This window comes from Podarcis melisellensis (assembly GCF_964234715.1).
Source record: "Podarcis melisellensis genome assembly, chromosome: Z".
In the NCBI taxonomy this organism is placed as follows: Eukaryota; Metazoa; Chordata; class Lepidosauria; order Squamata; family Lacertidae; genus Podarcis; species Podarcis melisellensis.
In genome coordinates, this window is record NC_138547.1 from 44,833,069 (window position 1) to 44,858,510 (window position 25,442).

General features: G+C 45.6%; 1 protein-coding gene across 10 annotated transcripts in view; it reads left to right on the forward strand.

Annotated features, from left to right (window-relative positions):
- The window catches only part of ATP11C (ATPase phospholipid transporting 11C (ATP11C blood group)), a 103,531-nt gene that overhangs the window by 65,485 nt on the left and 12,604 nt on the right, over nucleotides 1-25,442 (forward strand). For 9 of the 10 annotated variants that reach the window (XR_014164699.1, XM_081897226.1, XM_081897221.1 and 6 more), the window contains exons 17-28: nucleotides 848-951; nucleotides 2,423-2,604; nucleotides 3,791-4,045; nucleotides 6,146-6,320; nucleotides 6,952-7,054; nucleotides 7,260-7,405; nucleotides 8,949-9,008; nucleotides 10,501-10,628; nucleotides 14,260-14,395; nucleotides 16,568-16,633; nucleotides 16,830-16,933; nucleotides 19,384-19,537. Coding sequence is in view for 9 of the 10 variants with exons in the window: in XM_081897226.1 (XP_081753352.1) it covers nucleotides 848-951; nucleotides 2,423-2,604; nucleotides 3,791-4,045; nucleotides 6,146-6,320; nucleotides 6,952-7,054; nucleotides 7,260-7,405; nucleotides 8,949-9,008; nucleotides 10,501-10,628; nucleotides 14,260-14,395; nucleotides 16,568-16,633; nucleotides 16,830-16,933; nucleotides 19,384-19,537 (1,613 nt within the window). In the remaining variant the exon portion in view is untranslated. Of the gene's footprint in view, nucleotides 1-847; nucleotides 952-2,422; nucleotides 2,605-3,790; nucleotides 4,046-6,145; nucleotides 6,321-6,951; nucleotides 7,055-7,259; nucleotides 7,406-8,948; nucleotides 9,009-10,500; nucleotides 10,629-14,259; nucleotides 14,396-16,567; nucleotides 16,634-16,829; nucleotides 16,934-19,383; nucleotides 20,906-25,442 lie in introns of those variants that run through there. The other variant, XM_081897219.1, reaches the window with a different exon arrangement.

Consider the following 25,442-nt stretch of genomic DNA (forward strand, 5'->3'; position numbering starts at 1 on the left):
CTTTTCTTTTTCTTTTTAAAATAGTTTTTATTAAAGTTTTCAAATACACATTTCCATCATTAAATATCCACCATTATAATTATACATTCATTGACTTCCCTGCTTCCTCTTCCATGGGTCTTTTAATTTTCTCATAATTAATGCATATTCTGTTAAAACCATTTAATCCCCCAATCGTATTTCCTCATTCTACATTATATTGTAGAATTTACCTTAATCCTGTTAGCATTTTCATTTGTTTACTGTTATTTCCAGATATTCCACAAAAAAATTCCACTCCCCTTTGTAGACTCGATCTTCTTGTTCTCTTATTTTACTGGTTAGGCCTGCGAACTCTGCATATTCTATCATTTTAAGTTGCCATTCCTCCTTCTTAGAGACCTCTCTCAGGCTCCATTTTGGGGCTAACAAAGTCTGAGCTGCTGTAGTTGCATACAGAAATATTTTTTTCTGACTCATGGGTACCTCCATCTGAACTATTCCCAAAAGGAATGCTTCTGGTTTGGGGGGGGGGAATGTTTTTTAAAAACTTGCTTTCATCTCATAGTATATCATTTCCCAATAATCTTTAACTATTTTGCATGACCACCACATATGAAAAAAATGTGGCTACTTCTTTACATTCCCAACACAAGTCAGATTAAGATTTATACATTTTAGCTAATCTACTCAGGGTTAAATACCCTCTATGTATCATTTTTATATGGTTTTCTTTCAATGTGTAGCATGAAGATCTTTCTTCCGTAATTACTCCCAGAGATCAAATTCTATGTTATGCCCTAGATCTCTCGTCCTATGAATCACTGATTATTTTACCCACCCATCCCTTTTCAAACTCTGTTTTTAGGAAGCATATACCTGTTCTGCAAGGGAGCAGACTCTGCAATTTTCCCCAGGGTCCCAGAAGCTGATGTCCAAAAAACAAGGATACACGTAGAACGCAATGCAATGGTAAGAACGCCAACTTTGATGAGTTATTTTGTTTTGCTCATAGAGAGAATGCATAATCCAGAATCTTGGCGTTTGGAAAATCAATTGCCGTCAAGCTTTGCCCAGATTGGCTGTTGATTTTTAACAGGGACCATGTTTGGACTAAAGTCCCAAAGGCTGGTGGCAGTGGCTCTTTCCACCAGCTCACCCTTTCAGGATCACCTTTACTGCTGACTCTCCAGGATAAATAGTGCAGAACTTGCAAGATAATAGCAATGGCCACCAACCTGGATGGCTTTAAGAGAGGGTTAGAGAAATTCATGGACGGAAAGGTTTTCAGCAACTGCTAGCCAGGCTGGTTATGTTTTCCCTCCACTGCTAGAGGCAGTATGCAGTTGGATAACAGAACCCTATTTGCATCACAGTTGCTGTTCCCTTGGAGAAGGGGTGCTGTCTCCAAAAGCCTTGCATCTTGGCTTGTGTGGTAGAAAACAACTGATGACAAAGGGTGATGTTTATTTGTCAAGGGGCGGGGTTGGGCTCCCAATTGCCTATTCCTAATCAGATGTTTTAATGGGTTTCATATTGGTGGCCCCAACCTTAAACTTTTTAAATTTTGTGCTGTTAAATGGGAGCCTCCAGCTTCAGTACAGTGGTACCTCAGGATGCGAACAGGATCCGTTCTGGAGCCCCGTTCACATCCTGAGCAGAACGCAACCTGCACGTGTGCGGATCTTGATTCGCCGCATCTGTGCATGCGTGTGACGTCATTTTGAGCGTCTACATGCATGAGCGGCGAAACCCGGAAGTAACCCATTCCATTACCTCCGGGTTGCCGCAGGACGCAACCTGAAACATTCAACCCGAAGCTACTTTAACCCGAGGTATGACTGTATTCTGAACCCTGGCTGGGGAGCAGCGGCAAGTAAGGCCTGTTGATGTAATGCCTTTTATCTGGCTGGCCACTGTGGGAAAGGGGACGCTGGACTCTTTATTGGCCTTGCTTATTCTGTGGATAATAAACTACTTTTCCATTGTGGAACACAAGCTGGTGTGCATGGGGTTCCCAGGTTGTCTCCTGAACCCAGGCACTGACTAGACCTGCATCTGCTTAGCTTCAGCAAGGTGGCTCCCCCCCTCACCCACCTCATACTTTTAGACAAGGTCTTGGGACTCAGTGAATCTCTTGGTCTGATCCCACAAGTCTCCTAGGTTTTTGAGCACCTGAAGGGTCACTCTACTGCTACCAACTACACTTGGCATCAGTGGATTTACTGCAAGGAAGGCTCTGAGAATCATGGCCGTCAACCCATGACTCAGCAATCTTTTTAAGACAGCTTTGAGAGACTACCTATGACTACTGGCCCAGCAGGTTGAGTCTGGGTTTTTTTGCAGGTGCCTGCGAGCAACTGAACCCTGCTGTTCTAGAGGGAAGTTGGGTGGGAGACCTGAGGTTTAGAAAAATGCACTTCCTTGCTTGTTTTTTTTTTAGGATGGGTATCGAACTCTCTGCGTGGCCTACAAAGAAATATCTCACTATGATTATCACATAATTGATACCCGAGTTAAGGAAGCGACGATGGCGCTACAGGACCGGGAAGCAAAGATGGCCCAGGTTTTTGACGATATTGAGAGGAACATGCATTTGATTGGGTCCACAGCTGTGGAAGACAAGTAAGTGTCCACAGGAAAAGAAACATGACCTCCGCAACTTGGAAAAGGAGATTGGGTGATGTTTTTGTCCCTGCCTTTCATCACAAGATCCCAAGGCAGGCTACATATATATTGTTAAACGCCAAGGTAAAGAGTGCATCCATACAGCTCCACCACATGACTGAGAACCCAGATGTGCCTAGGCACATCCCCCTCCATGTGTGTTGGCCTCCTTTCACATTTTATGGGAGTGAATTCTGAACACAACCCCGCTTCTTTCATGCGCTCACTGAATGTGGGGTGGCTGGCTCTCCTACATAGCCCTGTTGTGTTTCTGCCAACCAGTTTAGAATGCCAGCTAGCCAGAAGAGCAGCTTGCTGAATATTCTCACCAAATTCCATCAGTGGAAAAATAATGCCAGTGAGGAAGCTTGCCAGGGGGCTTGAATGTAGCGGCCAGAGGGACACTGTAGCATGGAGGTGTCAGTGCACCAGTAGGCTTTGATCTCTGTTGCCTGTCTGAGCAACTTCAGAACCTGTCCTCCTCTTTCAGCTATACTCTGCCTTTTCCCTTCTCAGCCATACAGGGCCCAGCTGCTCTCCTGATAATCTTATGTCAGATTTTTGTGGTGGCCTCGGGACTAAAGGGGTAGCGAATGTAGTTTGCATGCAGAAGGTCACAGGTTCAATCCCAGGAATCTCTGTTTGAAGTGATCAGGGAACAGGTGACAAGGAAGACGTTTCTGTGCCTGAGACCCCTGTAGAACTTCTGCCGGTCAGAGTAGGCAGTACTGAATTACATGGACCAACAGTCTAACCCTAAGACAGTTCTCAGATTCCTACTGCCTGTCTAGAAATTAAGTAAAATCAGAAATCAGTCCCTGAACTGTTAGAACAGAAGGAAGAGTGAATTATTCTGGAAAATATACAGTTGTCTTTTCTTTTTTTGTAATAGTGGAATTGTTGACTGTAAAATGCCTTAACTTCTCTTTCTCATCTCCACCAGTTTTACTGGGTTCCAGTTCATTAATTAATGGTTGTGAGGGTGTCATTATCTCTCTCCTGTATCCTTTTTTACCCGTTATGAATTCTGGATCATTCAAAAGAGTTCTATCTTTAAAAAAAGAAAAGAAAATTGTAGCGGGGAAAGAACATTTTGGCACACCAGTTGTTTCATTTGATAAGCAAAAGGTGTCTCTGCCCATAGGCTCCAGGACTTTGCTGCTGAAACCATTGAGGCCATGCACACTGCGGGCATGAAGATCTGGGTGCTGACAGGGGACAAGCTGGAGACGGCTCAGGCCACCTGCTATGCCTGCAAACTCTTCCAGACCAACACGGAGTTGCTGCACCTGACGGCCAAAATCATGGAAGGGGAAGACCGGAAGGAGGACCGGCTGCATGAGCTGCTCGTAGATTATCACAAGAAGCTGGTGAGCGACGTGCCCCCAAATGCAAAGAGGTAGGTGTGAAACAGGCGGCTTCTAAGGGTCTGTGGACTGGCAGCCCTGAGATAACTTTGCAGCCAAAGAGGAGAGACTGGACTTTGTTCAGCCAAGGGCATTCTGTAGTCGATTACTTTCCAGAGGTGCTCTGGAATGCAACCAATTTTACCTTTAGCACTATTTGCTGGTGACTACAGATTAAGTTTCTTTTAAAGAGTGCCCAGACTTTGAAATAAAGTTCATTTCTGTGTACCTCAAGGCTGGCCACCATGCCTCTGTTATCCCTCCTCTGTTGGAAGCGATATGTCTCTGAATACCAGTTGATGGGAATCACAGGTGCGGAGGCACCTACCTGGCTGACTGCTGTGAGAAATGGAGGCTAGACTGGGTGGGCCACTGGCCTTGATCCGTGATCCATGCGACAGTCATCTCCAGGCTTGACTACTGTAATTCGCTCTATCCGGGGCTGCCCTTGAAGCTGTCCCAGAAACTCCAGCGGGTACAGAATGCTGCAGCGAGGCTCCTCACGGGGTCTCTGCCATGGGAGCATATTCACCCAGTGCTTTTCAAGCTGCACTGGCTCCCGGTGGAGTACAGGGTCAGATTTAAGGTGCTGCTTTTGACCTTTAAAGCCCTTCACGGCCTAGGACCCTCGTACCTACAGGACCGCCTCTCCTGGTATGCCCCACGGAGAGCCTCAAGGTCCATAAATAACAACACCCTAGTGGTCCCAGGCCCTAAGGAAGTTAGATTGGCTTCAACCAGAGCCAGGGCCTTTTCAACTCTGGCTCTGGCCTGGTGGAACGCTCTGCCTCATGAGACCAGGGCCCTGCAGGATCTGATTTCTTTCCACAGGGCCTGTAAGACAGAGTTGTTCTGCCTGGCCTTTGGCTTGGAGCCAATTTGATTCCCTCCCTCTACTTTCCCCCCCTTTCTTTTCCTTCTCCTCCTGCGATGAGGCTACATTTTAATATTTTAATGTTGTATTTTATTTTTGTTTTTAAGTTGTAATCATTCATCTTGTTTCTATTATTGCTTGTAAGCCGCTCTGAGCCCGGCCTTGGCTGGGGAGGGCGGGGTATAAATAAAAAAATATTATTATTATTAGTATTATTATTAGTATTATTATTAGTATTATTATTATCATCCCTGTATTGGTTCCTTCCTGATTTCCCTCACCCCACAACTTGCAACGAACTCCAACAATCGCTGTTGGCAAGTTTCCTGCAGATGGAAACTGGGAGATCATACCAGGGCAAGCAGGCTTGATCCCATGTCCCTTGACCTTTCATTCCCTGGATATTGTACCAGGATGCTCCTTTCAACCTGAGCTCATATGTATACTCCGAATCTTTTCCAAACCCCCTAGGACATGCACACAGAAATAAATCATGCAAATATTTAGTTGATCTGGCTGGTTTCTTCCAACTGTCTTTAACACCAGAGCGTTCTGCTAAGGGGTGTGTGATAGAGGACATGGGGGGGGGGCAGTGGGAAGCAAAGGGTGAGTTAGCAGGAATGTGACTGCAGAGGATTGCAGTAGGGAAGACGAGGTACACTTTCAAATTCTGAATAATTAAACAGGCTCAGCACAAAGGCTAGAGTCCATGGCAGTTCTTTTTCCAAAACTCTTCCAGCTACCAGATACCCAGTAAAAAAACTAGGAGCCATTTGAGCAACAGCAGCTTAACAACTGTCCCCAGAGTAGCTTAGTTGAAGGGTTGCAACTCAGAGCTAGAGCATCACATTTGCATTTGAAAGGTCCCATGTTTGATCCCTGCCATCTCTAGATAAGGGGGTGGGGGAACCAGCCTGAAACCCTGAAGGGAGCCCCTGCCACTCAGTATAGACAAGATGAAGTTATGGCCACAGCAAAAAGCAAAAGTCCACATCCTTTTGTTCCATTATGTATGCAGTAGTGAAAACAGATAATGTAACCAAATGCACACAGCTTCCTGTTTTAGCTTCTGTTAATTCTGGCTTTCTGAAGCTGTCTTATTTAGCTGTCTCTCTTGTGGTGCCTTGTGCCAGAGCATCTGCTGCCCTTATCTTCTTCCAGGATCTGTGTCAGGAAAGGTGTATATAATTATTGCAAGGCTTGTTGTCTTCTGTTTTAGAAGCTGGACACTAAGTCACGAGTATGGACTGGTTATCGACGGTGCCACCCTGGCCCTGATACTGAACCCTTCCCAAGATTCACGTTCCGGCCACTACAAAAGCATCTTCCTCCAGATCTGCCTGAAGTGTACAGCAGTCTTATGTTGTCGGATGGCTCCCTTGCAGAAAGCGCAGGTGTGTGTGTGATGCAGGGCCTTTGACCAACAAGAGAACCAGTGCGTTTTAACTGCTATGTTTACACACCTCTTTACCCCGGCCTTTGGCACTGAGAGGAGTGTTGTGTTTTAGGACCCACCTGTTTGCAGTTTTTTCAAAACTGCTTTCACTACTGAATTTCAGATTGCTGAAATGCATCTCTGACTTGCTGTTGAAGGGTATGATATGATGTTCTGTCTTGCTCTTGTTATTTATTGGTTGCAAGCCGCTTTGGGATTCATTTGAATGAAAAGTGGCATCTAATAAACCAAATCAAAAGGTGATAAAGGTGATGACAGCGACGGGCAGGTAATAAATATTAACAGTAAAAGGGTTATAAGTTTGACGACGATTGGTAATAAATTGCCTCACCTGGATAACAAACAGGAGTTGTGGAAGTAAATTCTCACCAGGCAACTGACTTGCAGTGCAGCAGGACCTTTTTTTGGGGTTGTGGCATCTTTTCCTATTGGTCTCAAGTCCAAATCCATCCCCCCCCCCTTTGCGCTACACTAAATGTAATGCTCATAAGCAACACAAGAGAGATTCATAGACTTTACTCCTTTTTCCTTCTCGGTCTGCCTTTATTGCTTCTCTTTTGCCCATTTAGATTGTTCGGATGGTTAAGTGTTCGAAGGGCAGCCCAATAACCCTGGCGGTGGGAGATGGGGCCAACGACGTCAGCATGATCTTGGAAGCTCATGTGGGCATAGGTGAGGCATATCTTGAAGTGCATAGCATTGGGCAACTATTTGGAGTATTCTTGTCTTGCAGGGTGAGTGGGGGAGAAATCTAAGAATGGGGGGAGCATAATAGAAACGTACATATGGGGGGGGAGGCAGAGCAACTGGGGTTTTTATACAGGACGTATTGGCCAGGGATCTCCTCACCCGCCAATTCTTCCATCTCTGCTTCCAGGTATCAAAGGTAAAGAGGGCCGCCAAGCAGCCCGGAACAGTGACTACGCCATCCCAAAGTTTAAAGACTTGAAAAAATTGCTGTTGGCTCATGGGCATTTGTACTACGTGAGAATCTCACACCTTGTACAGTATTTCTTCTACAAGGTAATGGGCTTCATCTGCTTGGAGGGCGCATTTAGTCACTTCCCAATCATTGGTTAATCCCAAGATGAACTGCTGGTGGGCTTCAGGGGAGGTGGAAATTCCGAAGCCCTGATCCTAGATGAGTGGCCTACAGCACCCATCCTGGCTTATGGATATGTCGGTTCTTCCTGGCCTCTTCTGTCCTTCAGCCACTCCTGGCTTTGCAGTCCCATAGCTGAGCGATGGAGCAAGTGTTTCGCACACTGGAAGCCCACAATTCAATCCCCGACCCCCCCCCCAGTTTAAACTATGAGCTAGCAGGTGATGAGAAAGGTCCCTGCTTGAAACCCTTGAGAGCTACTGCCACGCAGAGTGGACAGTATTGGGCTAGGCTTGCAAACAGTTTGACCTGGTAGAAGACTGCTTCCTATGTCCTGTCTTACCATGGTTGTTGGTATGCATGCCGAGAGAGGAGGTGTGTGTTAGTGGGTTGGCAGTTGGCCAACAAAGACTTCTCTTTGTATTGCCATGGTGGGTACACAAGCTAGGGCCATCTCAATCACTGCAGCATTGTGACAGAATTCCCTTCCAAGAGAGGCTGGCCACTTGGTCTTCCAGCGTACTGTAAATACAGTGGTGCCCCTCAAGACGAACGCCTTGCAAGACGGAAAACCCGCTAGACTAAAGGGTTTTCCGTTTTGGAGGCGCTTCGCAAAACGAATTTCCCTATGGGGTTGCTTCGCAAGACGAAAAAAATTAGCAAGTTCCCGCAGGGTTTTTTCGCTCCCCCCCCCCTTTTCCTAAGCCGCTAAGCCGCTTAACAGCTGAGCCCTGATAAGCCGCTTAACAGCTGATCGCTAGAAGCCGCTAATCTGCTAAGCTGTCAATGGGCTTGCTTCGCAAGACGAAAAAACCACTAGACGAAGAGAATCGCGGAACGGATTCTTTTCGTCTTGCGAGGCACCACTGTATATGACTCTTCTGTAGAGCATTCGTGGATAGGAAAATGGGCAGTAAGCATGTGATGCAGCGCACGCACACACACACACACCTCCCTGAAATAAATAAGGCTCTTCTGAATTTGTTGTTTTACGTTTGTGATTGTGATTTTTAAATTTGTTTTATTGAGTTGTAGCTTATAAAAGACTGCTGAGATCCAGGGGGTTGGACTAGATAACCCTCAGGATCTATAGAAGACAAAACAGGTGGCACAAAAAAAGAAGCAGCTCGCTTTGTGATGCTGGGGGCAAGCTGCGCACTCTCAGTCTAACCTACATACAAGCCTGTCTCAATCCCCACTCCAAGGATAAAATGGGATCACCCACATATATGCCACCCTGCTCCTCCTGGGAGGGAGGGCAAAACACGTTGTTGCTCTTTTGAAGTGAGGATTTGGAGCAGAACTTTGTCAGCAAATCTGCAAAGGGCAAGAACGGTTTTGTGGGGATAGCTGTTTCTTATGTAGTGGGTCCCCAGTGCACTATGCTGTATAAATTAAAATAAATTAATAAAGTGCTTAGGTCTCCCAAGTAACATGGCTTTTGGTTTTCTGTTTCATTTTTAGAACCTTTGCTTCATTTTCCCACAATTTTTGTACCAGTTCTTCTGTGGCTTTTCACAACAGGTAGGTTGCTGCTATCGGTGATGACTTTGTCAGCCGAATCACGACTCACAGTTTGGGCTGAAGTTCTAGGCCTGCTAATTTTTTATTATGGTGCTACCTCCTTTTCTGTGACCAGAGTTCTCAGACTGCTTGTTTTTATCGAATTATATGAAGCTATTTTGTTCCTTTCAGTGTTTGCTAGAGAAAAATGCTCTTTCCTCCCACCTGTTCCATACGCACTGCCTAGACTTGCGCCCTGGAGGACCACTTAGGTGTTTCAGTTGCAGCAAAGACAGCACAGGAGGCACCTTTTACTCCAATTGGATTTCCAGATAGATGCAGATATATATTGTGAAGGGCTGAGTGACCTTCCATCCTATGCTAGGGCAGGAGTTGGGATAAAGGTCCAGTGGCAAGATGGCTGGCTCCCCTGTGCGTCTTCTCTTGTTCTGCTCTGTAAACCAGTCAGCTTTTGACCACCCTCTACCCTTCTTCCACTCCTGCTTTTATTTCTTAATGCACCCCTTGCAAAATGCAGAAACATAGGCACTTGCCAATCGAGCCAACAACCTTCGCCAGGAGCACTTCTGTGCTGGAGGTTTTTAAAGAAAGGACTTCGCAAGGGGCGGGGGGGGGGGGAGTTCCATTGTGCAAAAAAGCCGTTGAAGCCATCTGGGTGTGCAGCATTTTAAATTAATCAAAAGTGAAACTGTTTGGCAGCTGTCACCGTCATAGCAAGCAAGCGTCTGCAACTGCTGTCTAACGGTTTGGTTTCCTGCCCTTTGCACCTCAAGATGTTTTCCGTGGTACTCGAAACCCACTTCTAACCCCTGTTTGCAGAATTGCTGGCTCATCACCAGAGGCTCACAAACTACCCGGTGTTCCTTGAAACCAGACTTTGGGATATATTGAATGAGTACAATGTCCAGTTTCTCGAGTGTTCCATTCAAGCACTGGTTTTGCCGTAACCAATTCTGCTAATGAGCTGAACCCCCCCTCGCTTTGAATGCAGCTGTTCTCCATAAGCCTGCTTCCTTTTACTCTCCTCTTTTCTCCCTCTTTGGCTTGTGGTTACTCCCCCCCCCCCCCGCAACAGTTCAATTTTGTGTTTGGTGTAGAAGTTCAGAGTGAGGTTATGCTTGAGTTTACAGTTCTACGAAGTGCAGGATTTGCCTTTGCATCCCATGTTCCTTCTGGCTGAGTAGGACTCAGCCCTCTTCTTGAACCTGTAACATTGCATTACGACTGTGATCTCTTGCAAACCAGAAGTCTAGAATGGCATGTCGACAGCCTAAAGCGAGCAGGAAGTGTGCCCCAAAACTGCATAAAAGCTTTCTCCACCACGATCAAGTGCAGTTTGCTAAACCTGAGGTTCAGTTGCCTCTGGAAGCCTTGAACTGTAGGGGAGGCTGTTGCAGTGGGCAGCACCATGAGTATTTTGGAGAGGGCAGGAGCAAACAAGGGTGCTGCTTTCTCCTCCTGACTCCCTTTCTCCCTTCCTTGTCTTTTTAAGCCTCTCTATGATGCTGCTTACCTTACCATGTTCAACATCTGCTTTACATCTATGCCAATCGTGGCCTACAGTCTGCTGGAGCAACACGTCCCTATTGACACGCTGATGGCCTTCCCAAAACTATACCTGTAAGTAACCAGCAGCGCTTTTTCTGTTTTATCTGCCTTTGGCTGCTGGTGACAGAAGTTGAGCTGGATTGTGGACAGAGATTCAGCACTCCCTTCCCTCTGCCCATAGCCTTAGGCAGTCGACTCCACTCCCAGGTGCAATGTTTTGATTTGCTTTTCTTTGTTTATGGCATTTATATCCCACTCTTTATCAGCAGTGACAGCAAGCCCTGCTGGAGTCAGCTGGGCTGCTGAGTCCCCCATGGGGAGAATTCCATTGTTCAGCCTCCCTCTCACTAAAGAAAGCAGGGCTTGACGTCAGTTCTGCTCAGCTTGGGTCTCTGCTTGCTGTGCAGCTTTGGCTCAAGCAGCACTATAAATGAAGAATTAGTTACCTGATATTATGGTCACCTCCAGTGATTGACAGGTGGGCAGAGTGCCCGTCAGGGGTCAGTGTCATGAGCTCCTCAGCTCTGTCGGGGTTAGGGTCAGGTTGGCAGATCCTGACATGAGCAGGAAGAAACTGGGGTGGTGCTGCTCATTTTGGGGAAGCATGGCCGGTGGGGAGGCTCTCCCCAATGTGCCTCAACCTCCACCTGCTTCAGAAAGGGGAAGCAAGGATGCTGGTTCCTTCCGAACAACCTCCAGGGGGAGAACAGAGAACCCCAGTGGAGCACTTGTTTTCAATTCAGGCATTCTCACAAAATCAGCAAGTCGCACCTTTGCAGCTTGGGACAGCTGCTTCCTTGCAGATCTTGCCTGATTCCTGAACTTCTGAATTATGAAGAATTTTTTTTTTTAGACCAGTGCTTGTGGGTCTTTTGATTACCCTGACTCAGGCTGCTTTCAGAAAGTTCTGACTGCAACGAGGATTGCACCGTTACCAGGATCCCCAGTTCCACCAATTAATACCTTCTGGTTCCCTTCAGCGGGTTGTTGCTTCTCAGTCTTCACCACTGACACAAACCAGGGGAGGATTGGTGCTGCTGGAAGCTGGTCCCTGGAAAAGCCCCTGTCGGCGGCTGTCTCTCCACCTCTCCCTGAGCTGCACAGCAACAGATGCTTAGCCTCGCATCTGTGGAGTGCTCTGCTAACCTGCTCCAGCAAATGAAAATCTTCCTCTGGCCCTGGTCCAGCAAGCCAGCTGTTGTTATCAGTATTGGGTGCTTGATGCTGGTGTAAACATCCTTGTTTGCATCCAAAGGATTTGTGTATGTAGCAAAAGGCTGGGCGGGGGGTTGTTGGGGGCACGGAAGCAGAGCTGCTCCAGAATGGGGCTAGCCACCTCTGCCCCACTTCTTCCTCTGCCAAGCGCCTCAGCATTCCCTTCTGCCACTATTTATAACTTGATAGGAGCTTATTGAGCGCCTGTGCTTGCCCGGCGATCGTAATTGCATGAGCAGAGTAAGGAAAACAAGCTAATTGCAAAAAATAAGATGGCCTTGCTTTGAATATTCATCAGCCGAAAATGTGTCCCTGAATACAAAGCGGTTTTGCAGGCTGCTGCCTTTTTCAGCTCTCCCATTTTCTGCTCTGCTACTTAGGCAGTTTATCACTGATGTTTGGGCAGGCGGGATGGTCCAACAGCAAAATCCCAGGCGGGGCTTGCAGCAGTGGGCTCCCTATGGTTTCTCAGTGGGATAGTTAGCCCTGCCATCATTACGGTCTGTCCTGAAGCACATTACCTTTCCTAAATCTTAGCGCAGCTCTGCCTGGTTTGGCTTTGTCTGTGAAACGGTGTTGCCGTAGCAGGTGGGAGGGGCTTTAGCCCAGCCTGCTATTACAATAGGCCCTGCGTTATCAAAACAACACGAGAGGGAAGGTAGCTTCGCCTTTCTCTGCGTCATGCACGTTTCCAGAAGTAAAACATTCCTGATCCTGGCCCTGTCAAAGCTAAGCACTTTTAAACCCCATTGATTCTTTCAGAGGGAGGTACTTAACCACGTGCCCAATTCAGTGGGGCCCAAACATGCTTGACTTCATACCATACCATTCCAATTTCATATATCCCAAGGCCCATATCACCCTTCGTGGTAGTGGTGCCCTCCCTGTGGAACACCCTCCCTTCAGATGTCAAGGAGATCAAGAACTACACAACTTTTATAAGACATCTGAAAGCAGCCATGTTTCTGGAAGTTTTTAATGCTTGATGTCTTACTGTGTTGCTTCATGTTACGTTCTTTCAGGTTACGTCCTGCGGTGACCTGGAAGTACCAGAAAGGGTTACTTCTGGGTTTCGCCGCTCGCGCATGCGCAGAAGCGCAAAATGATGTCATGCGCAGAAGCAGCAAATTGCAACCTGTGCATGCGCAGATGCGCCGCTGCGGGTTGCGCTCTTTTCATGTTGCGAAGGGCCTCCGGAACGGATCCCGTTCACAACCAGAGGTACCTCTGTATTTGGTTGGAGGCTGCCCAGAGTGACCGGGGCAACCCAGCTAGATGAGCGAGGTAGAAATAAAACAACAACAACAACATATAATAAGATGAGCTGGGGTAGTTGTAGCAGAAGAGCTGGAATTGGGAAGGAAACAGTATTTAAAGGGGGGAGTGTGGGGAGCTTGATCCCTACAAGAATTGGTCTGCTATTTATTGTATAACAAAGAAATATGCAAGACGAATTGTGTTAGCTCATATTTGCTATTGTAATAGCCATATTTGCATGCTATCTGCTGTGCAGCAAGAGGCCATAGCTCAGCAGTACCTGTGTGCAGGTATGTGAAAGTTAAAAGGAGACGATGGGAGAGACCCTTCCTCTGGTGAGATCGTGGAGAGCAGTTGTCAGGGAAGACGAGGCGGACATTGATGGTCGGCTGCTGCCTGGGCCAAAGCCTGCTGCTGTCCCACTGCATTCCTTGCATTCCCTTTTCAGTCTTTTCAAGAACTCTCTTTTGGAAAGAGAGTGTGTTTCAAGTCCAGTAGAGGGAGCCCATGTCTTACGTTCCTCATAGGAATGATAAGGACAGAGCATTAAAGCAGTTTCAGGTATCAGATCTGTGTGTTGTTTATTATTATTATTATTATTATTATTATTATTATTATTATTATTATTATTATTATTATTATTAATTAAGCCACCAGAGCAATACAGCTAGAGTACTTCGGACATTTTCCTCACTTCTTTTTGGAGCGTGTGGCTGGCTAAAAGATTATTTTGTCGGGCCAAACAAAAGAAGAGCAAAACCCAGACTGGGCAGATAATAAGTACTGAAACGGAATGACAACCTGTGGAGAGAAGTGTCTAAAAGTTATACAGTCACCTTGTTACTGTCTTTGCAAATTAACTCTTCTTGTTTCTTTTCATAACCTGCTAGTCTTATGCAGCTTTCTTTTCCACTTCTAACGCGGGAAGGGGATTTCATAGATTTTATTTATTGTATTTTTTTTAATCCTATGTTCCCTCTACAGAGCTCAAGGTTCTCCCCCTCCCCAAATAAAATGTATCTTTACAACAACCCTGTGAGGTTGCATGGTTGTGTAGGGATTGTGCTGCTGTTGTAATCTTCAAGGTCACCTTTTGGTCTCCTGCCTGCTTTGAGGCCCTGCAGGACACCATCTGGAAATTGCGTACATGTACACACACACACACACCCCTTCTTGCTTTTCGTGAACACAGTTTTAAAGCCTTTTCTTTCTGTTACATTTTCCTTGGCAGGAACGTTTCCGACAACGCCATGTTGCAGTTGAAACCTTTCTTATACTGGACCCTCCTGGGCCTTTTTGACGGCTGTGTGTTTTTCTTTGGGACTTACTTTTTTTTCATGAACTCTTCTATAGAGAACAACGGAAAGGTAAGAGGAACAAAGCCTTTTAAACCAAAAATCAGGCTGTGCCTGGAGTTGCTGAATGATGCAACTCATTTCATGCACCCACGGGATCATCAGATGTGTGTATCTAAAAGAGCATGCCCCTGTCATGCAGGAAACCACTTTTGAAACTGTGTGATTGTGATTTCTTTCTTTCTTTCTTTCTTTCTTTCTTTCTTTCTTTCTTTCTTTCTTTCTTTCTTTCTTTCTTTCTTTCTTTCTTAGCTGGGAGGTGGGATTGAGGATTAGTACTCTGTTGTCCACAGGAGGGTTTTTTAACCTTTCTCCTTGTGTTGTTTTCTCAATTAACTTCCCCCACCCCATGAGTGGAGTGGGCAGTGTACTCGTTTTGTTGTTGTTGTTTTTGTGTGTGTTTTTTCGTGCAAGTTAATAGAGAGAAATGCCATTGGGGGAGGGGGGAAGGATTACAAAACCTCTCCCCATGCGCCATGTCTTGATCTGAATGTTCACCTCCCCCAACCAACAGCTGCAATTGTCACTTCAAAAACCTGTGGGGAATCTTGTGTGTGTCTTCGTTTGCCCTCAGGTGACTTTGTGTAAATGTTAATTGCAAATTATGTATTTGACCATTGCAGTGGTGCATCTCTTCTATCAAACCTGTTTATTTGTGGTCTCTGTGCAAAGGTTGTTCTTACTGCCAGTGAATCAAAGCCTCTTTCAGATTTTGCAGTGTTCCATAAACTCAGTTGTACAGTGTTATTTTGGAAGCAGCAGTGATTGGCAGCTTCCAAAAGAGAGATCCACGTAGATCTACTTTGCTTCATCCTTGGTGTAGTGGTTAAGAGCGGTAGACTTATAATCTGGTGAACCGGGTTCACTTCCTCGCTCTTCCACCTGCAGCTGCTGGGTGACCTTGAGCTAGTCACACTTCTCTGAACTCTCTCAGCCTCACTCACCTCACAGAGTGTTTGTTGTGCGGGAGGAAGGGAAAGGAGAATGTTAGCCGCTTTGAGACTCCTTAAGGGGAGTGAAAGACGGGATGTCATGTCCAACCACCTCCTCCTCCTCCTCTTCTTCTTCTTCTTCTTGCAAAGTTGCTTCTTGTTGACCATTCAATCACATTCCCTGGCTTTCTGCACCTTGACTTTCTCGCTGTTTGTCATTAAATGCAAAAGAATTTAAAAACAAACAAACAAAAAAACACACTTTTTACATGTCACTTTCTGTTTTAATGTATGCATTCAGATCTTGACAGAATTTGGTAAGCAAATTGTCCCATTTGTTGCCATTGTTCTGACTTTGAAACACAGCCTGTTGCTTTTTCTTCAGTGCGGGTAGAGCCGAAAAATAAAAAAGAAGGAGATGCGTGAAAAAGGAGGGATAGCAGTCCACACATAAAGGCTTGTCCATGTGGGTGTTGAACCAGGCTCCTGTTTAGCACTGAACTAGAGGTTTGGGAATTGGATCCTAGGGACGGGATTCAACTTAAGTTGTTGTGTGAGCAGAGCAAAGACCGCTCACGCAGTGGGACCCCAACCCTCAGTGTGCCCTCTGCACCCCCTAAATCTGCTTTGGAGAGTGGTAGGGGAGCTCCACTTAGCACCATATTGAATTCCACACCCCATGAAGGCAGGGGTGATGCAGGCTGCATCATCCCGTGATTGAAAAACACAGATCAGTTGTTGTTTTTTAATTTGCCTTCTCCTCGACTGAGTGCATGTGCGAGAACATTACCCAGAATCCTCTGCAGAGACTGTACCTTCCTTGCAGTGCCAGTTCTTCTGTCGTACAACCACAAAGCATTCTTTCATCTGGACCCCTTACCAGCCAACATAAACCTTTGTGGAAAGGAATGCTAACCTTGCTTCCTCACACCTGTGGTTGTTTTGTTTTTTAAAAAGCAGGAGACCACTATGGTTGCGTTTTCTTTTCTTTTTTCCCTTTTTTAAAAAAGAATCATTGAGCAAATTGCAGTAGATAGCCATAAATGTTACTTGTTTGATTTTGTTGTGCTCTGCAAGGTTTTTTTTTTTTTTGTTTGGTTAGGGGAAAATGTTCTATTGATTATTGCAGTATCTTGCTCCTGTGGGGTAGGGATGAATTATTCAGTTCATTGTAATCATCTGTTTAATTCCTCGCCTGCCCTCTTTCAAAAATCTGGACCAGGCAAATATATCAACCAACTCTGTTTTTCAGATGTCTGGGAACTGGAGTTTTGGAACAATGATTTTTACTGTATTGGTGTTCACCGTCACTCTAAAGGTTAGTGTCCTCGTTTGAATTTTTTAAAAAGCCACCTCTCAATTTAGTTGTACAGGGGAGTATTGATGTTACTGGCAGTGATTTTCTTCCTATTGCTCCAACTGCTGTAGTAATTAATGATAATTATGCCCTACAACATATTGTATCTAAAGCTCCCCGTTCTCTTTTATCTCTTTCTCTTTTTCAAAAACTCCAGCTGGCATTAGACACTCGGTTCTGGACGTGGGTGACCCACTTTGTCATTTGGGGTTCTTTGGTCTTCTATGTGTTTTTCTCATTCTTCTGGGGAGGAATCATTTGGTAAGCATTTTATTTTCAATTTATATTATTGTGCTCCAGCGTAATCTGCACCGATTGCACCCCAGATTTAAGTGCAGTGTATTTGCATATTTGGGGGTGGGGTGGCTGTTGGGTGTTTGTTTCTTCCCCCTCCTTATTATTTATTTTTGTGGTTTTATATCTTCATTTTACTCTGTGAACCGCCCTGAGACCACCAGATATAGGGCGGTATATAAATTCAAATAATAATAATAATAATAATAATAATAATAATAATAATAATAATAATGCCAAAAGTTTGGGGGGGGGGGAATTAGGTGAGAACAAATAACTTAATAAATATGAGGTGCCTCCTTCTTTAACATAATGAGATTGGTGTGGGGGGGGGGTTATTCACTGCTACTAAAAATATATTTTAAAACTTTGTAGGGACATGGGAACATAGAAAGTTGCCTTCTGGTAACTAAGGGCATTGGTCCATGTAGCTCAGCATTGTCAACAATGGCTAGCAGCAGCCTTCTCAGGCAGGGGCCTCTCTTTTACACCTCACCTGGAAATGCCTCCTGGAACCTTCTGGATGCAAAACATGTGCTCTCCTACCACTGAGCTATGACCCTTCCTCAGGACGAGGTAGCGGGAAGACCTATGCTCAGACTCTCACTTGGCCATGAAATTCACTAGCTGACCTTGCTGGCAAATGAGTCCACCTACAGCACAAGACTGCTGTGGCAATAAATTCTGTGTGTAGGGCGTGGCCCTGAGATCCAAACGGAAGAGTCTGTGCCTTTGTGGTAGAGCACACGCTTTGCATGCAGAAGGCCTAAGATTCAACCCCTGGTATCTCCAGTTGAAAGGGTCAACTGGAGAATGACCCCTTCCTGAAATCTTGCATAGCTGTGGCTAAACAAGAGTGGACAGCACAGGTCTTGGTGAACCAGTGGCCCAACTCAGTGTAAGTTAGCTTCATAGGGATAGCTCAGTTGGTAGAGCACAAGACTCCAAATCTCAGGGTTGTAGGTTTGAGCTCCATGTTGGGCAAAAAGAGTCCTTCACTTCAGGGGGTTGGACTAGATGCCCCCTGTGATTCCTTCCAACTCTGGTCTGTGATTCTATGTGCACAGATGGGGCTGGAGTATAAAATGCATTACCGTATTTTTCCATGTATAACACGCCCCCGTGTATAACACGACCTCTATTTTTGGGGACTCCAAATAAAGAAAATGGGGGGAGATTGCCCAGAATTGTTAAGCTTTTTCGGGGAGGGGGTTGCCCAGAGTTGTGGTATCGGCAGGGATTGCCAAAAATCACTCACCCGCCTGACCGATGCTGAAAAATCGCTCATGTCGCCAAAGCCACCAGTTGTCTGCAGGCTTGCTGCCAGCAACCACCGATCGCCCGCCCAATTTCCACAGCGGATGCCAATCGACCGCAGTCATGGCCACAGCCACCAATCACCCACCCAATCGCTGCTGACAATCTGCTCGCGACAGAAACCAATCGCCAGTCCCCCATATGCACTATGTACAAGTGAACCCCCCAATTTTAAACTTGAAAAAATAGGAGGAAATATAGTCTAATACACAGAGAAATATGGTAATCCTATATTATAATAGGGGCCTCAGGTCTCCCAAGTGCCAGTCCTTGCATGTGCATGCATAGTTTTTTAAAGACTCACCCGTCTACTTACAATCCCAGACCACTAAAATAACAGCAGAATGACAGTCCTCGTTAGAATCACAAATATTGGCACCAGAGCCTACAAACAGCCACTGGAACGTAAGACATCGAAAACAAAATAGCAAAAGATTTGTGTGGGCAAAATGGCATGATCCATGTTCAATGAAGGTGCTATCGGCATATTTGAGAGAACAAGATGGGGGGTGGGTTGCAATGGCTCAGTGAAGGCCCAATGGTCATTGGGAATACTGAGTGACTGTTTAGGAGGGGCATGGAAAACCAGATGGGTAGGAAGGAGAATGTAATGGAATAGCCTGGGAGAGGGCATGGCCGGCTGGCATCATGAACTGGAACACTCCATGCTACTTTCTGTTGCTTGTAATAAGTTTTCACATTCATATTACAGTGGTACCTCAGGTTACATATGCTTCAGGTTACATACGCTTCAGGTTACAGACTCCGCTAGCCCAGAAATAGTACCTCGGGTTAAGAACTTTGCTTCAGGATGAGAACAGAAATCATGCTCCGGCAGCACAGCAGCAGCAGGAGGCCCCATTAGCTTAAGTGATGCTTCAGGCTAAGAACAGTTTCAGGTTAAGAACAGACCTCCAGAACGAATTAAGTACTTAACCTGAGGTACCCCAAGATTGATATATCATAAATCTTGATGCTTTGGGATAAATAAAAGAATGAGCCTATTTGGTTGAGGGGTGGTTTTTTTTGTTTGTTTTTTTTAAATAAATCTAATGTGTGCCTTTCTTTCTTTCTCCCTCCTTCTTTGTTGTTCCGGCCAGGCCTTTCTTGAAGCAACAAAGAATGTATCATGTCTTTGCCCAGCTGCTGACTTCTGTCTCAGTCTGGTTGGCAATATTTTGCCTGATCTTACTTGCCCTTCTCCCCGAGATCCTTTTCCAACTCTTTAGAAGCATGAAGAGAAAACGCCACCAGGTAAGGAGCGAACGGAAGAAGCCTGACACTTCTGAACCCGAAGAGTGGATCCCCCTCTTCTAAGCGATCTCTTTGGCAGGCAGGCTGTTTGGAACATTTGGAAAGCTCTGCCCAGATTATCTAGCAGTGCCTCATAGACGGCCAATGGCTCTTTGTCGAGATCAGCAAAGAGGATATCTCTGGGATATGGAAGGGCAGCTGGCAGTGCGTAGCAGACAACAGCTTCATCCATCTAGCCTGTCTAGACCTGAACTCATAGAGGCTGGACCAAGACGAGCGAGAACGCAAGCAGGGGTTTCCAGAAAGAACGTTCCCCCCCAAACTCCAAATCAGACCCAGACTCCATATTTTGAGGTTTTCAGCTGGACCTTTGCTTAGGGCTTCCTGCATCTCTTTCAGCAGTTGCAGAAGGTGGTGTTTTGTTTTTGTTTTTTAAGAGTTGAGGAGATGTCCAATTTCTTTATGTCCCTTTATGTCTGATGAGGGCTGAATTGCGTACCTGTCTGAATCTGATACTGCAAGGAGCCATTTGTGCTGGAACCATAAATCCCATAGCATACCTGTTGGGACCAGCAGGAAGGGAGCTTGGTTTTCCTCTGTGATGCTTAACAAGCACTAAACCCCAGCCGTCTTAAGTCCCTCACTTGGGCTAGTTGAATAGTACTTAGTTCTCAGTTTTTCAAAAACACTGCTAAGTGTCTGCTGCTCAGAAGCTGTGACTTTGACCCACTCACCCCCAGCAGCCACCATCCATGACAGATTGGGCCTGCCAGCTGAATCATCCTTTGTGTCAGTGAGGCCATGGCAACAGTCGCCTGCTGCAAATGTACCTCCCTGGAAATCCTAGCCATGGGTGAGGAAGTGTGTGATCTGTGAGCTCATAAGCTCCGTACCTCCCCCTTGAGCATAAGTAGCCCCTCCCTGCCTTTCTAGCCTTAAACCTGGATTAATGCTGGTCAACCAGCTTGGGAGGGAATCCTGGATAATGCTAAGCACTGTAAGTGCCAGTGCAGCTGGTAAACTGGGATTGCAGCTGGGCAGGGAACAGGTAGCCAGTTTCTTAGTTGAGAGACCAGCAGTATTACATCTGCATCAGAACTCCCATATAATATTTGTTTCATATGGTTCTAGCCCATAAACCATTTCATGACTTGCAAGTCTCCCTTTTCTTACTTTTCTTTTAAAAAAATGCTGGAGTTGGCATTGTTTTAACAAGGATTTGGTGAGTTCTAAGTGATGCCTTCAGAAATATTTTCCGTTCTTTTTTTTTTTTATACAGTGTGTTGAAAAATGTTGCCGTGTGCATTATGTTAGATTGTACTTTCATGCGGTTTTACAGTAAACTTTATACACAATTAACATGTCAAAGAGTTGTCTTTGCTAAAGTATAAAAAAGGCACAACAGCATTATTATTAAAGTACCCCAAAATAAATTGTGGAGGCTGTAGACGCTTTTAATGGGCAGCTGTCAGTCGAAGGAGTACTATGCAAGGTAGCTTTGCCAGCAGAGGGCAGTGGCTAAAACTGAGCAAAGGTTTCCAGTTCAGACTGCAATTTCACAGGACAGACTTCGGCTCAGCTACCCACCCGTATGTTTTTGGGGTGATTGGTAAACACATCAGTGTGATGTGAGGTGCTTTGAACACACCACAGTATGTTTTTGTTGTTGTTCTTGCCCTTGACACATTTGAATCCACTAATCCTGCTGTGTTTTCTAACTGGCAGATGGTGGGAGGGCCAACATTTCCCTCTTTCAAGTTACATTAACAGCACGTTTAGGGGCAAACAGTAGTAGGCAGGTCCCCTGACAGTTTCCTAAAGGGTTTAAAAGGCGTGGAAATTGCATCAGGGTTCCAAGTCTATGTGGAAAGTGGGCAACCTTTCCACATAGTTGCCTCTCCAGGCAGAGGGTTTTTTGTGAGGGACACAGGGCATTGTGTCCTTCTTGGCTGTTCTCCAGTGGCATGCTCCGGCACTGCTGCTCCCTGATTCAAACCACACCATCCAGCCCATGGAAGGAGGCAGGACCAGGCAAGAGGACTGCACCAGAAGTGGTGGGGTTGATGAGCAGGCAGTTGCAAACCCTGTAAGGGTGAATGGCCAAATAGGACTGCAAAGTTGTTGCACAGCAACATCCCTGTACCCTGTAGAGCCGGGGTGGGGACCTGTGACCCTCCAGATATTCCCGACTCCCACCAGCCCTGGCTGAATTGGGAGGAATAGTTTGTTTAGTGATTTTGGAGGTCAGATTAAAAACTTTCCCCCCAAAGGCAAGATACAGTCATATCTTGGTTCTTGAACGCCCTGCGATTCGAACGTTTTGGCTTCCAAACGCCGTAAACTCGGAAGTGAGTGTTCCAGTTTGCAAACCTTTTTGGAAGCCGAATGTCCGATGGAGCTTCTGCGGCTTCCAATTGGGTGCAGGAAGCTCTTGCAGGCAATCGGAAGTTGTGCTTTGGTTTTCAAACTTCCAGAACGGATTCCATTCAAGAACCAAGGTACGACTGCAATCCGTTGTGGGCATCAAAATGTATCCAGTTCACAAAAGAAAACCTCAGATCTGTCCCCTTCATGAAAAGGGCAAAACACTGAAACACACACAAACAAAAAAGCCAGGCATCACCCTTTCTGATCCACCAGCCCAAAGGAGTGGTTGGGTGCAGGGGTATCAAGGATGGATGCCAAAAACGCCAGAGAGATCAGTTCTAGTGCTTTATTAAAAGAAAGGTGTAGATTTACAGCAAATCAGCCTGCCAGCCTTTACAGACATGAAAGTGTCACCGCAGCAAGGAGATGGCTTGTCTGTGCCCAAGCAAACATGCATATGTTTCTTTATACACAAAGTAGCAAACGTCACTTTGGCCAGGACGTCCCATCACTTCACCTGACTAGAAGAGGACATAGGTGGCAAGCACCCAAATCTTACAGAGAGTTCCTGTTTCTGGGCTCAGAGCCCAGCACCCGAAGCCCACAGATAAGGATAACATCAAAGCCAGCCAATTAGCGTATATCAAAGCAAGTGAATATAAACATATATGAGCTCCTTGCTACAGCAACTACCAGTTAATTGTGGGGTTATCTTGACTACCAAGATGGCATTAGCAAAGCTTCTGGAGTGGTTCACCTTTGGTTCAGCACAACCCCAACTAGGGATGGAGAAGAAGTTCAGCTCAGTTTGGGTTTAAATGCGTACCTACCTATTTTGCACTTTCTGAAAGAATAACCAAAACTCTGTCACCCTTTGAAATTTGCAGTCCTCTGCATTTTGCAATGCAGTTACCCAGTCAAGTAATGTATTTAAAAAATGCATAACGTAAGTTGTGCATGTGAAATGCTGTATATTAGGGGTAATTGCTTTGCAAAATGTGTGTTTAAGGCAAAATTGCAAGCATTTGTCTATCAGGGTTGCAGTATTGCAAGTGACACTGTAATATTGATGAATTTTCATGAAGACAAGTGAGGAGAACTGAAAATATGACTGGGAGTATGTGAAACTCAGAGAAACTGCAATTGGCGTATTCATCCCTAAGCCCAACCAAACACCCTTTCCTCAAAATGAAAATACTCTTTGAAAAGAGAGGGAGAGAGGAGTGGGTAGGTGGGATAGCGGGTATTGGCACACACCAAGAAGGATCCGTGGTGCCCCCGGGCACCAAGTTAGGGTTCCCAACATTAAACTGGGATGAACAAATAGCACAAGTGGCTGTCTTGTGTGCTTAAGTTCTCTCTTGGTGTGGAGTCCAAGAGAGACAAGACAGTTCACTTCCCTCTTAAAATCTGTGTTCTAGTTCTTTTTTTTACAGTCAGTTCCTTTAATTTTTTTTTATACAGAGCACAGTTGAGCGGGGAGTAGACTTGCAAAACTGCTCTGGGAAGAAAGGGGTGTTCACAATGTTCCAGGTTCCAGCCAATCAGTGCTGTGCACAGCCAACTTCTGGAAACCAAGATTTCCTGTGAACTTAATGAGATGACTGTTCATTGGAACAAAATTCAATGATGGTGCCTCCAGAAGCAGACTTCCTAAAATTATATGCAGGTGTATATAACCCTGTATGGAGTCTGAGGCACTCATGGAAGGAGAAAGGAGGTTTTTCACATCGAAGGACAAAATCCCTTTCTCATTTTACAGCTTGAATAAATATTATATGTGGCTGTTTTATTCAAGCTGTAAAATGAGAAAAGGATTTTGTCCTTTGATCCTCGAATTTTTATGCAGTCTTCCCAAGAGAAACTATCGGTTCTGGCAAATGAGAAGGTTTTCTTGTGAAAGATTTATCAGGGAAAAAAGAGACAACTGGTATCACAGTATAGTATTGTGTGACGTATTCAACTGCTTTGGTTGGCCAATCTAAGAAAAACAAAAAAACAAAGGTGTGTGAAAATGCAACCCGAGTGAGTGGGAACAGAGGTGGTAGAGCATTTTCCCTCCTGAAAGGCTAAAGCAAAGATACGAAATCTGTGGCCCTGCAGATGTTGGTGAGCTATAGTAGCTCTCATCCTTGACTGGCTGGCCATGTTGACTGCGTCTGACAGCAGTTGAATTCAGTAACACCTCAGCATATCAGCTTCCTCTCCCCATGTTCTAGGAACATGGCAGAGTTTTATAAAAATTGGGAGAAGAATTGAGAGCAAGTGAAGTTTGATACACCTTCTCCTGCCCCCAGAAAAGAGACAGAGTCACCCAATGAAATTGACATGACGGTAGACAAAAGAATGTTCCTTCCTTTGTGGCAGCACCTTCCATATGAGAGGCATACTCAAAGTGGCACCCTCCAGGCCAGTACTTCTCAAACGTTGGTCTCCAGCTGTTTTTGGACTACAAATCCCATCATCTCTAGCTAGCGGGACTAGTAGTCAGGGATGATAGCAGTTGTAGTCCAACAACAGCTGGGGGCCCCCAAGTGTGAGAAACACTGTTCTAGGTGTTGCTAGGCTGTAGTTCCCATCACCGACTACCATGGCTGTGGTTGATGGGAGATAGAGTCCAACATCTGGATGGTAATAGGTTACCTTATGACAAAGTTTGCTAGCTATCCTGCATTTCTTTTTACACTGAAACTCTTAAGGGTTAGACAAAATCTTTGAGGTGGAGAGGTCCTTTATTTTATTTTGAAAAACAATAATTTTTTTTGTCATGTTTACATTCCACCTTCTTGTCTGTCGTGGAACCCAACCAAGGCAGAGGATATGTGGTTCCCTAGTGAACACCCACCCTGACACTGACATGTCCCAGATCCATCAGACGAGGCGATGATACCATGTGCCTTCAGACCATGCTCTGGCCAATGGCACCAAGAGTTCAATGCAGCCCCAAGGAAGCGCCCACATTCAGGTGCACGCATATATATCACACATATACATACACGCACACACACCCCACCAATAATTGTATTAGCCCTCCACCCCCGTTCAGGAAACGGAAACAATCCAAAAGTATTTGACTGATCACCTTTGGAAACAAGATGCCTGGAAACGAGATGGGCGTTGTGCTGGAGCCAGCAGGGCTGATTCCTGAGTGTAAAAGATTACATACACAATTTTTAAAAATGCGATACAGATAAGTGTTCCCTGCCCCCCCTTTTTTGCCTGCTCTGGATAAACTGATTTTTTAAAAGCCTCCCCTCCTCCCTCTGGCCTATTTCAGAACAAATCAGCTTCAGTCGCTGTGCTTTTGTTCCCCAAGTCTTCCCGTTTAAAAACTGCTGCTCTCTTGTCTCTAACTCTTCAGTGCTTCTCTATCTCAACATATTCTGTGCTCCCTGGTTTTTATTAACAGCGCCTTCCCCCATGTTGAGGAGGCATTTGAGTGGAAACTTCATTTGTAATTTCTCTCTCTCTTGCTCCCCCCCCCGCCTGTCCCCGCATTCCTTTCTGCCCCCACCTACCTCCCTGCCTCTTTGAAATC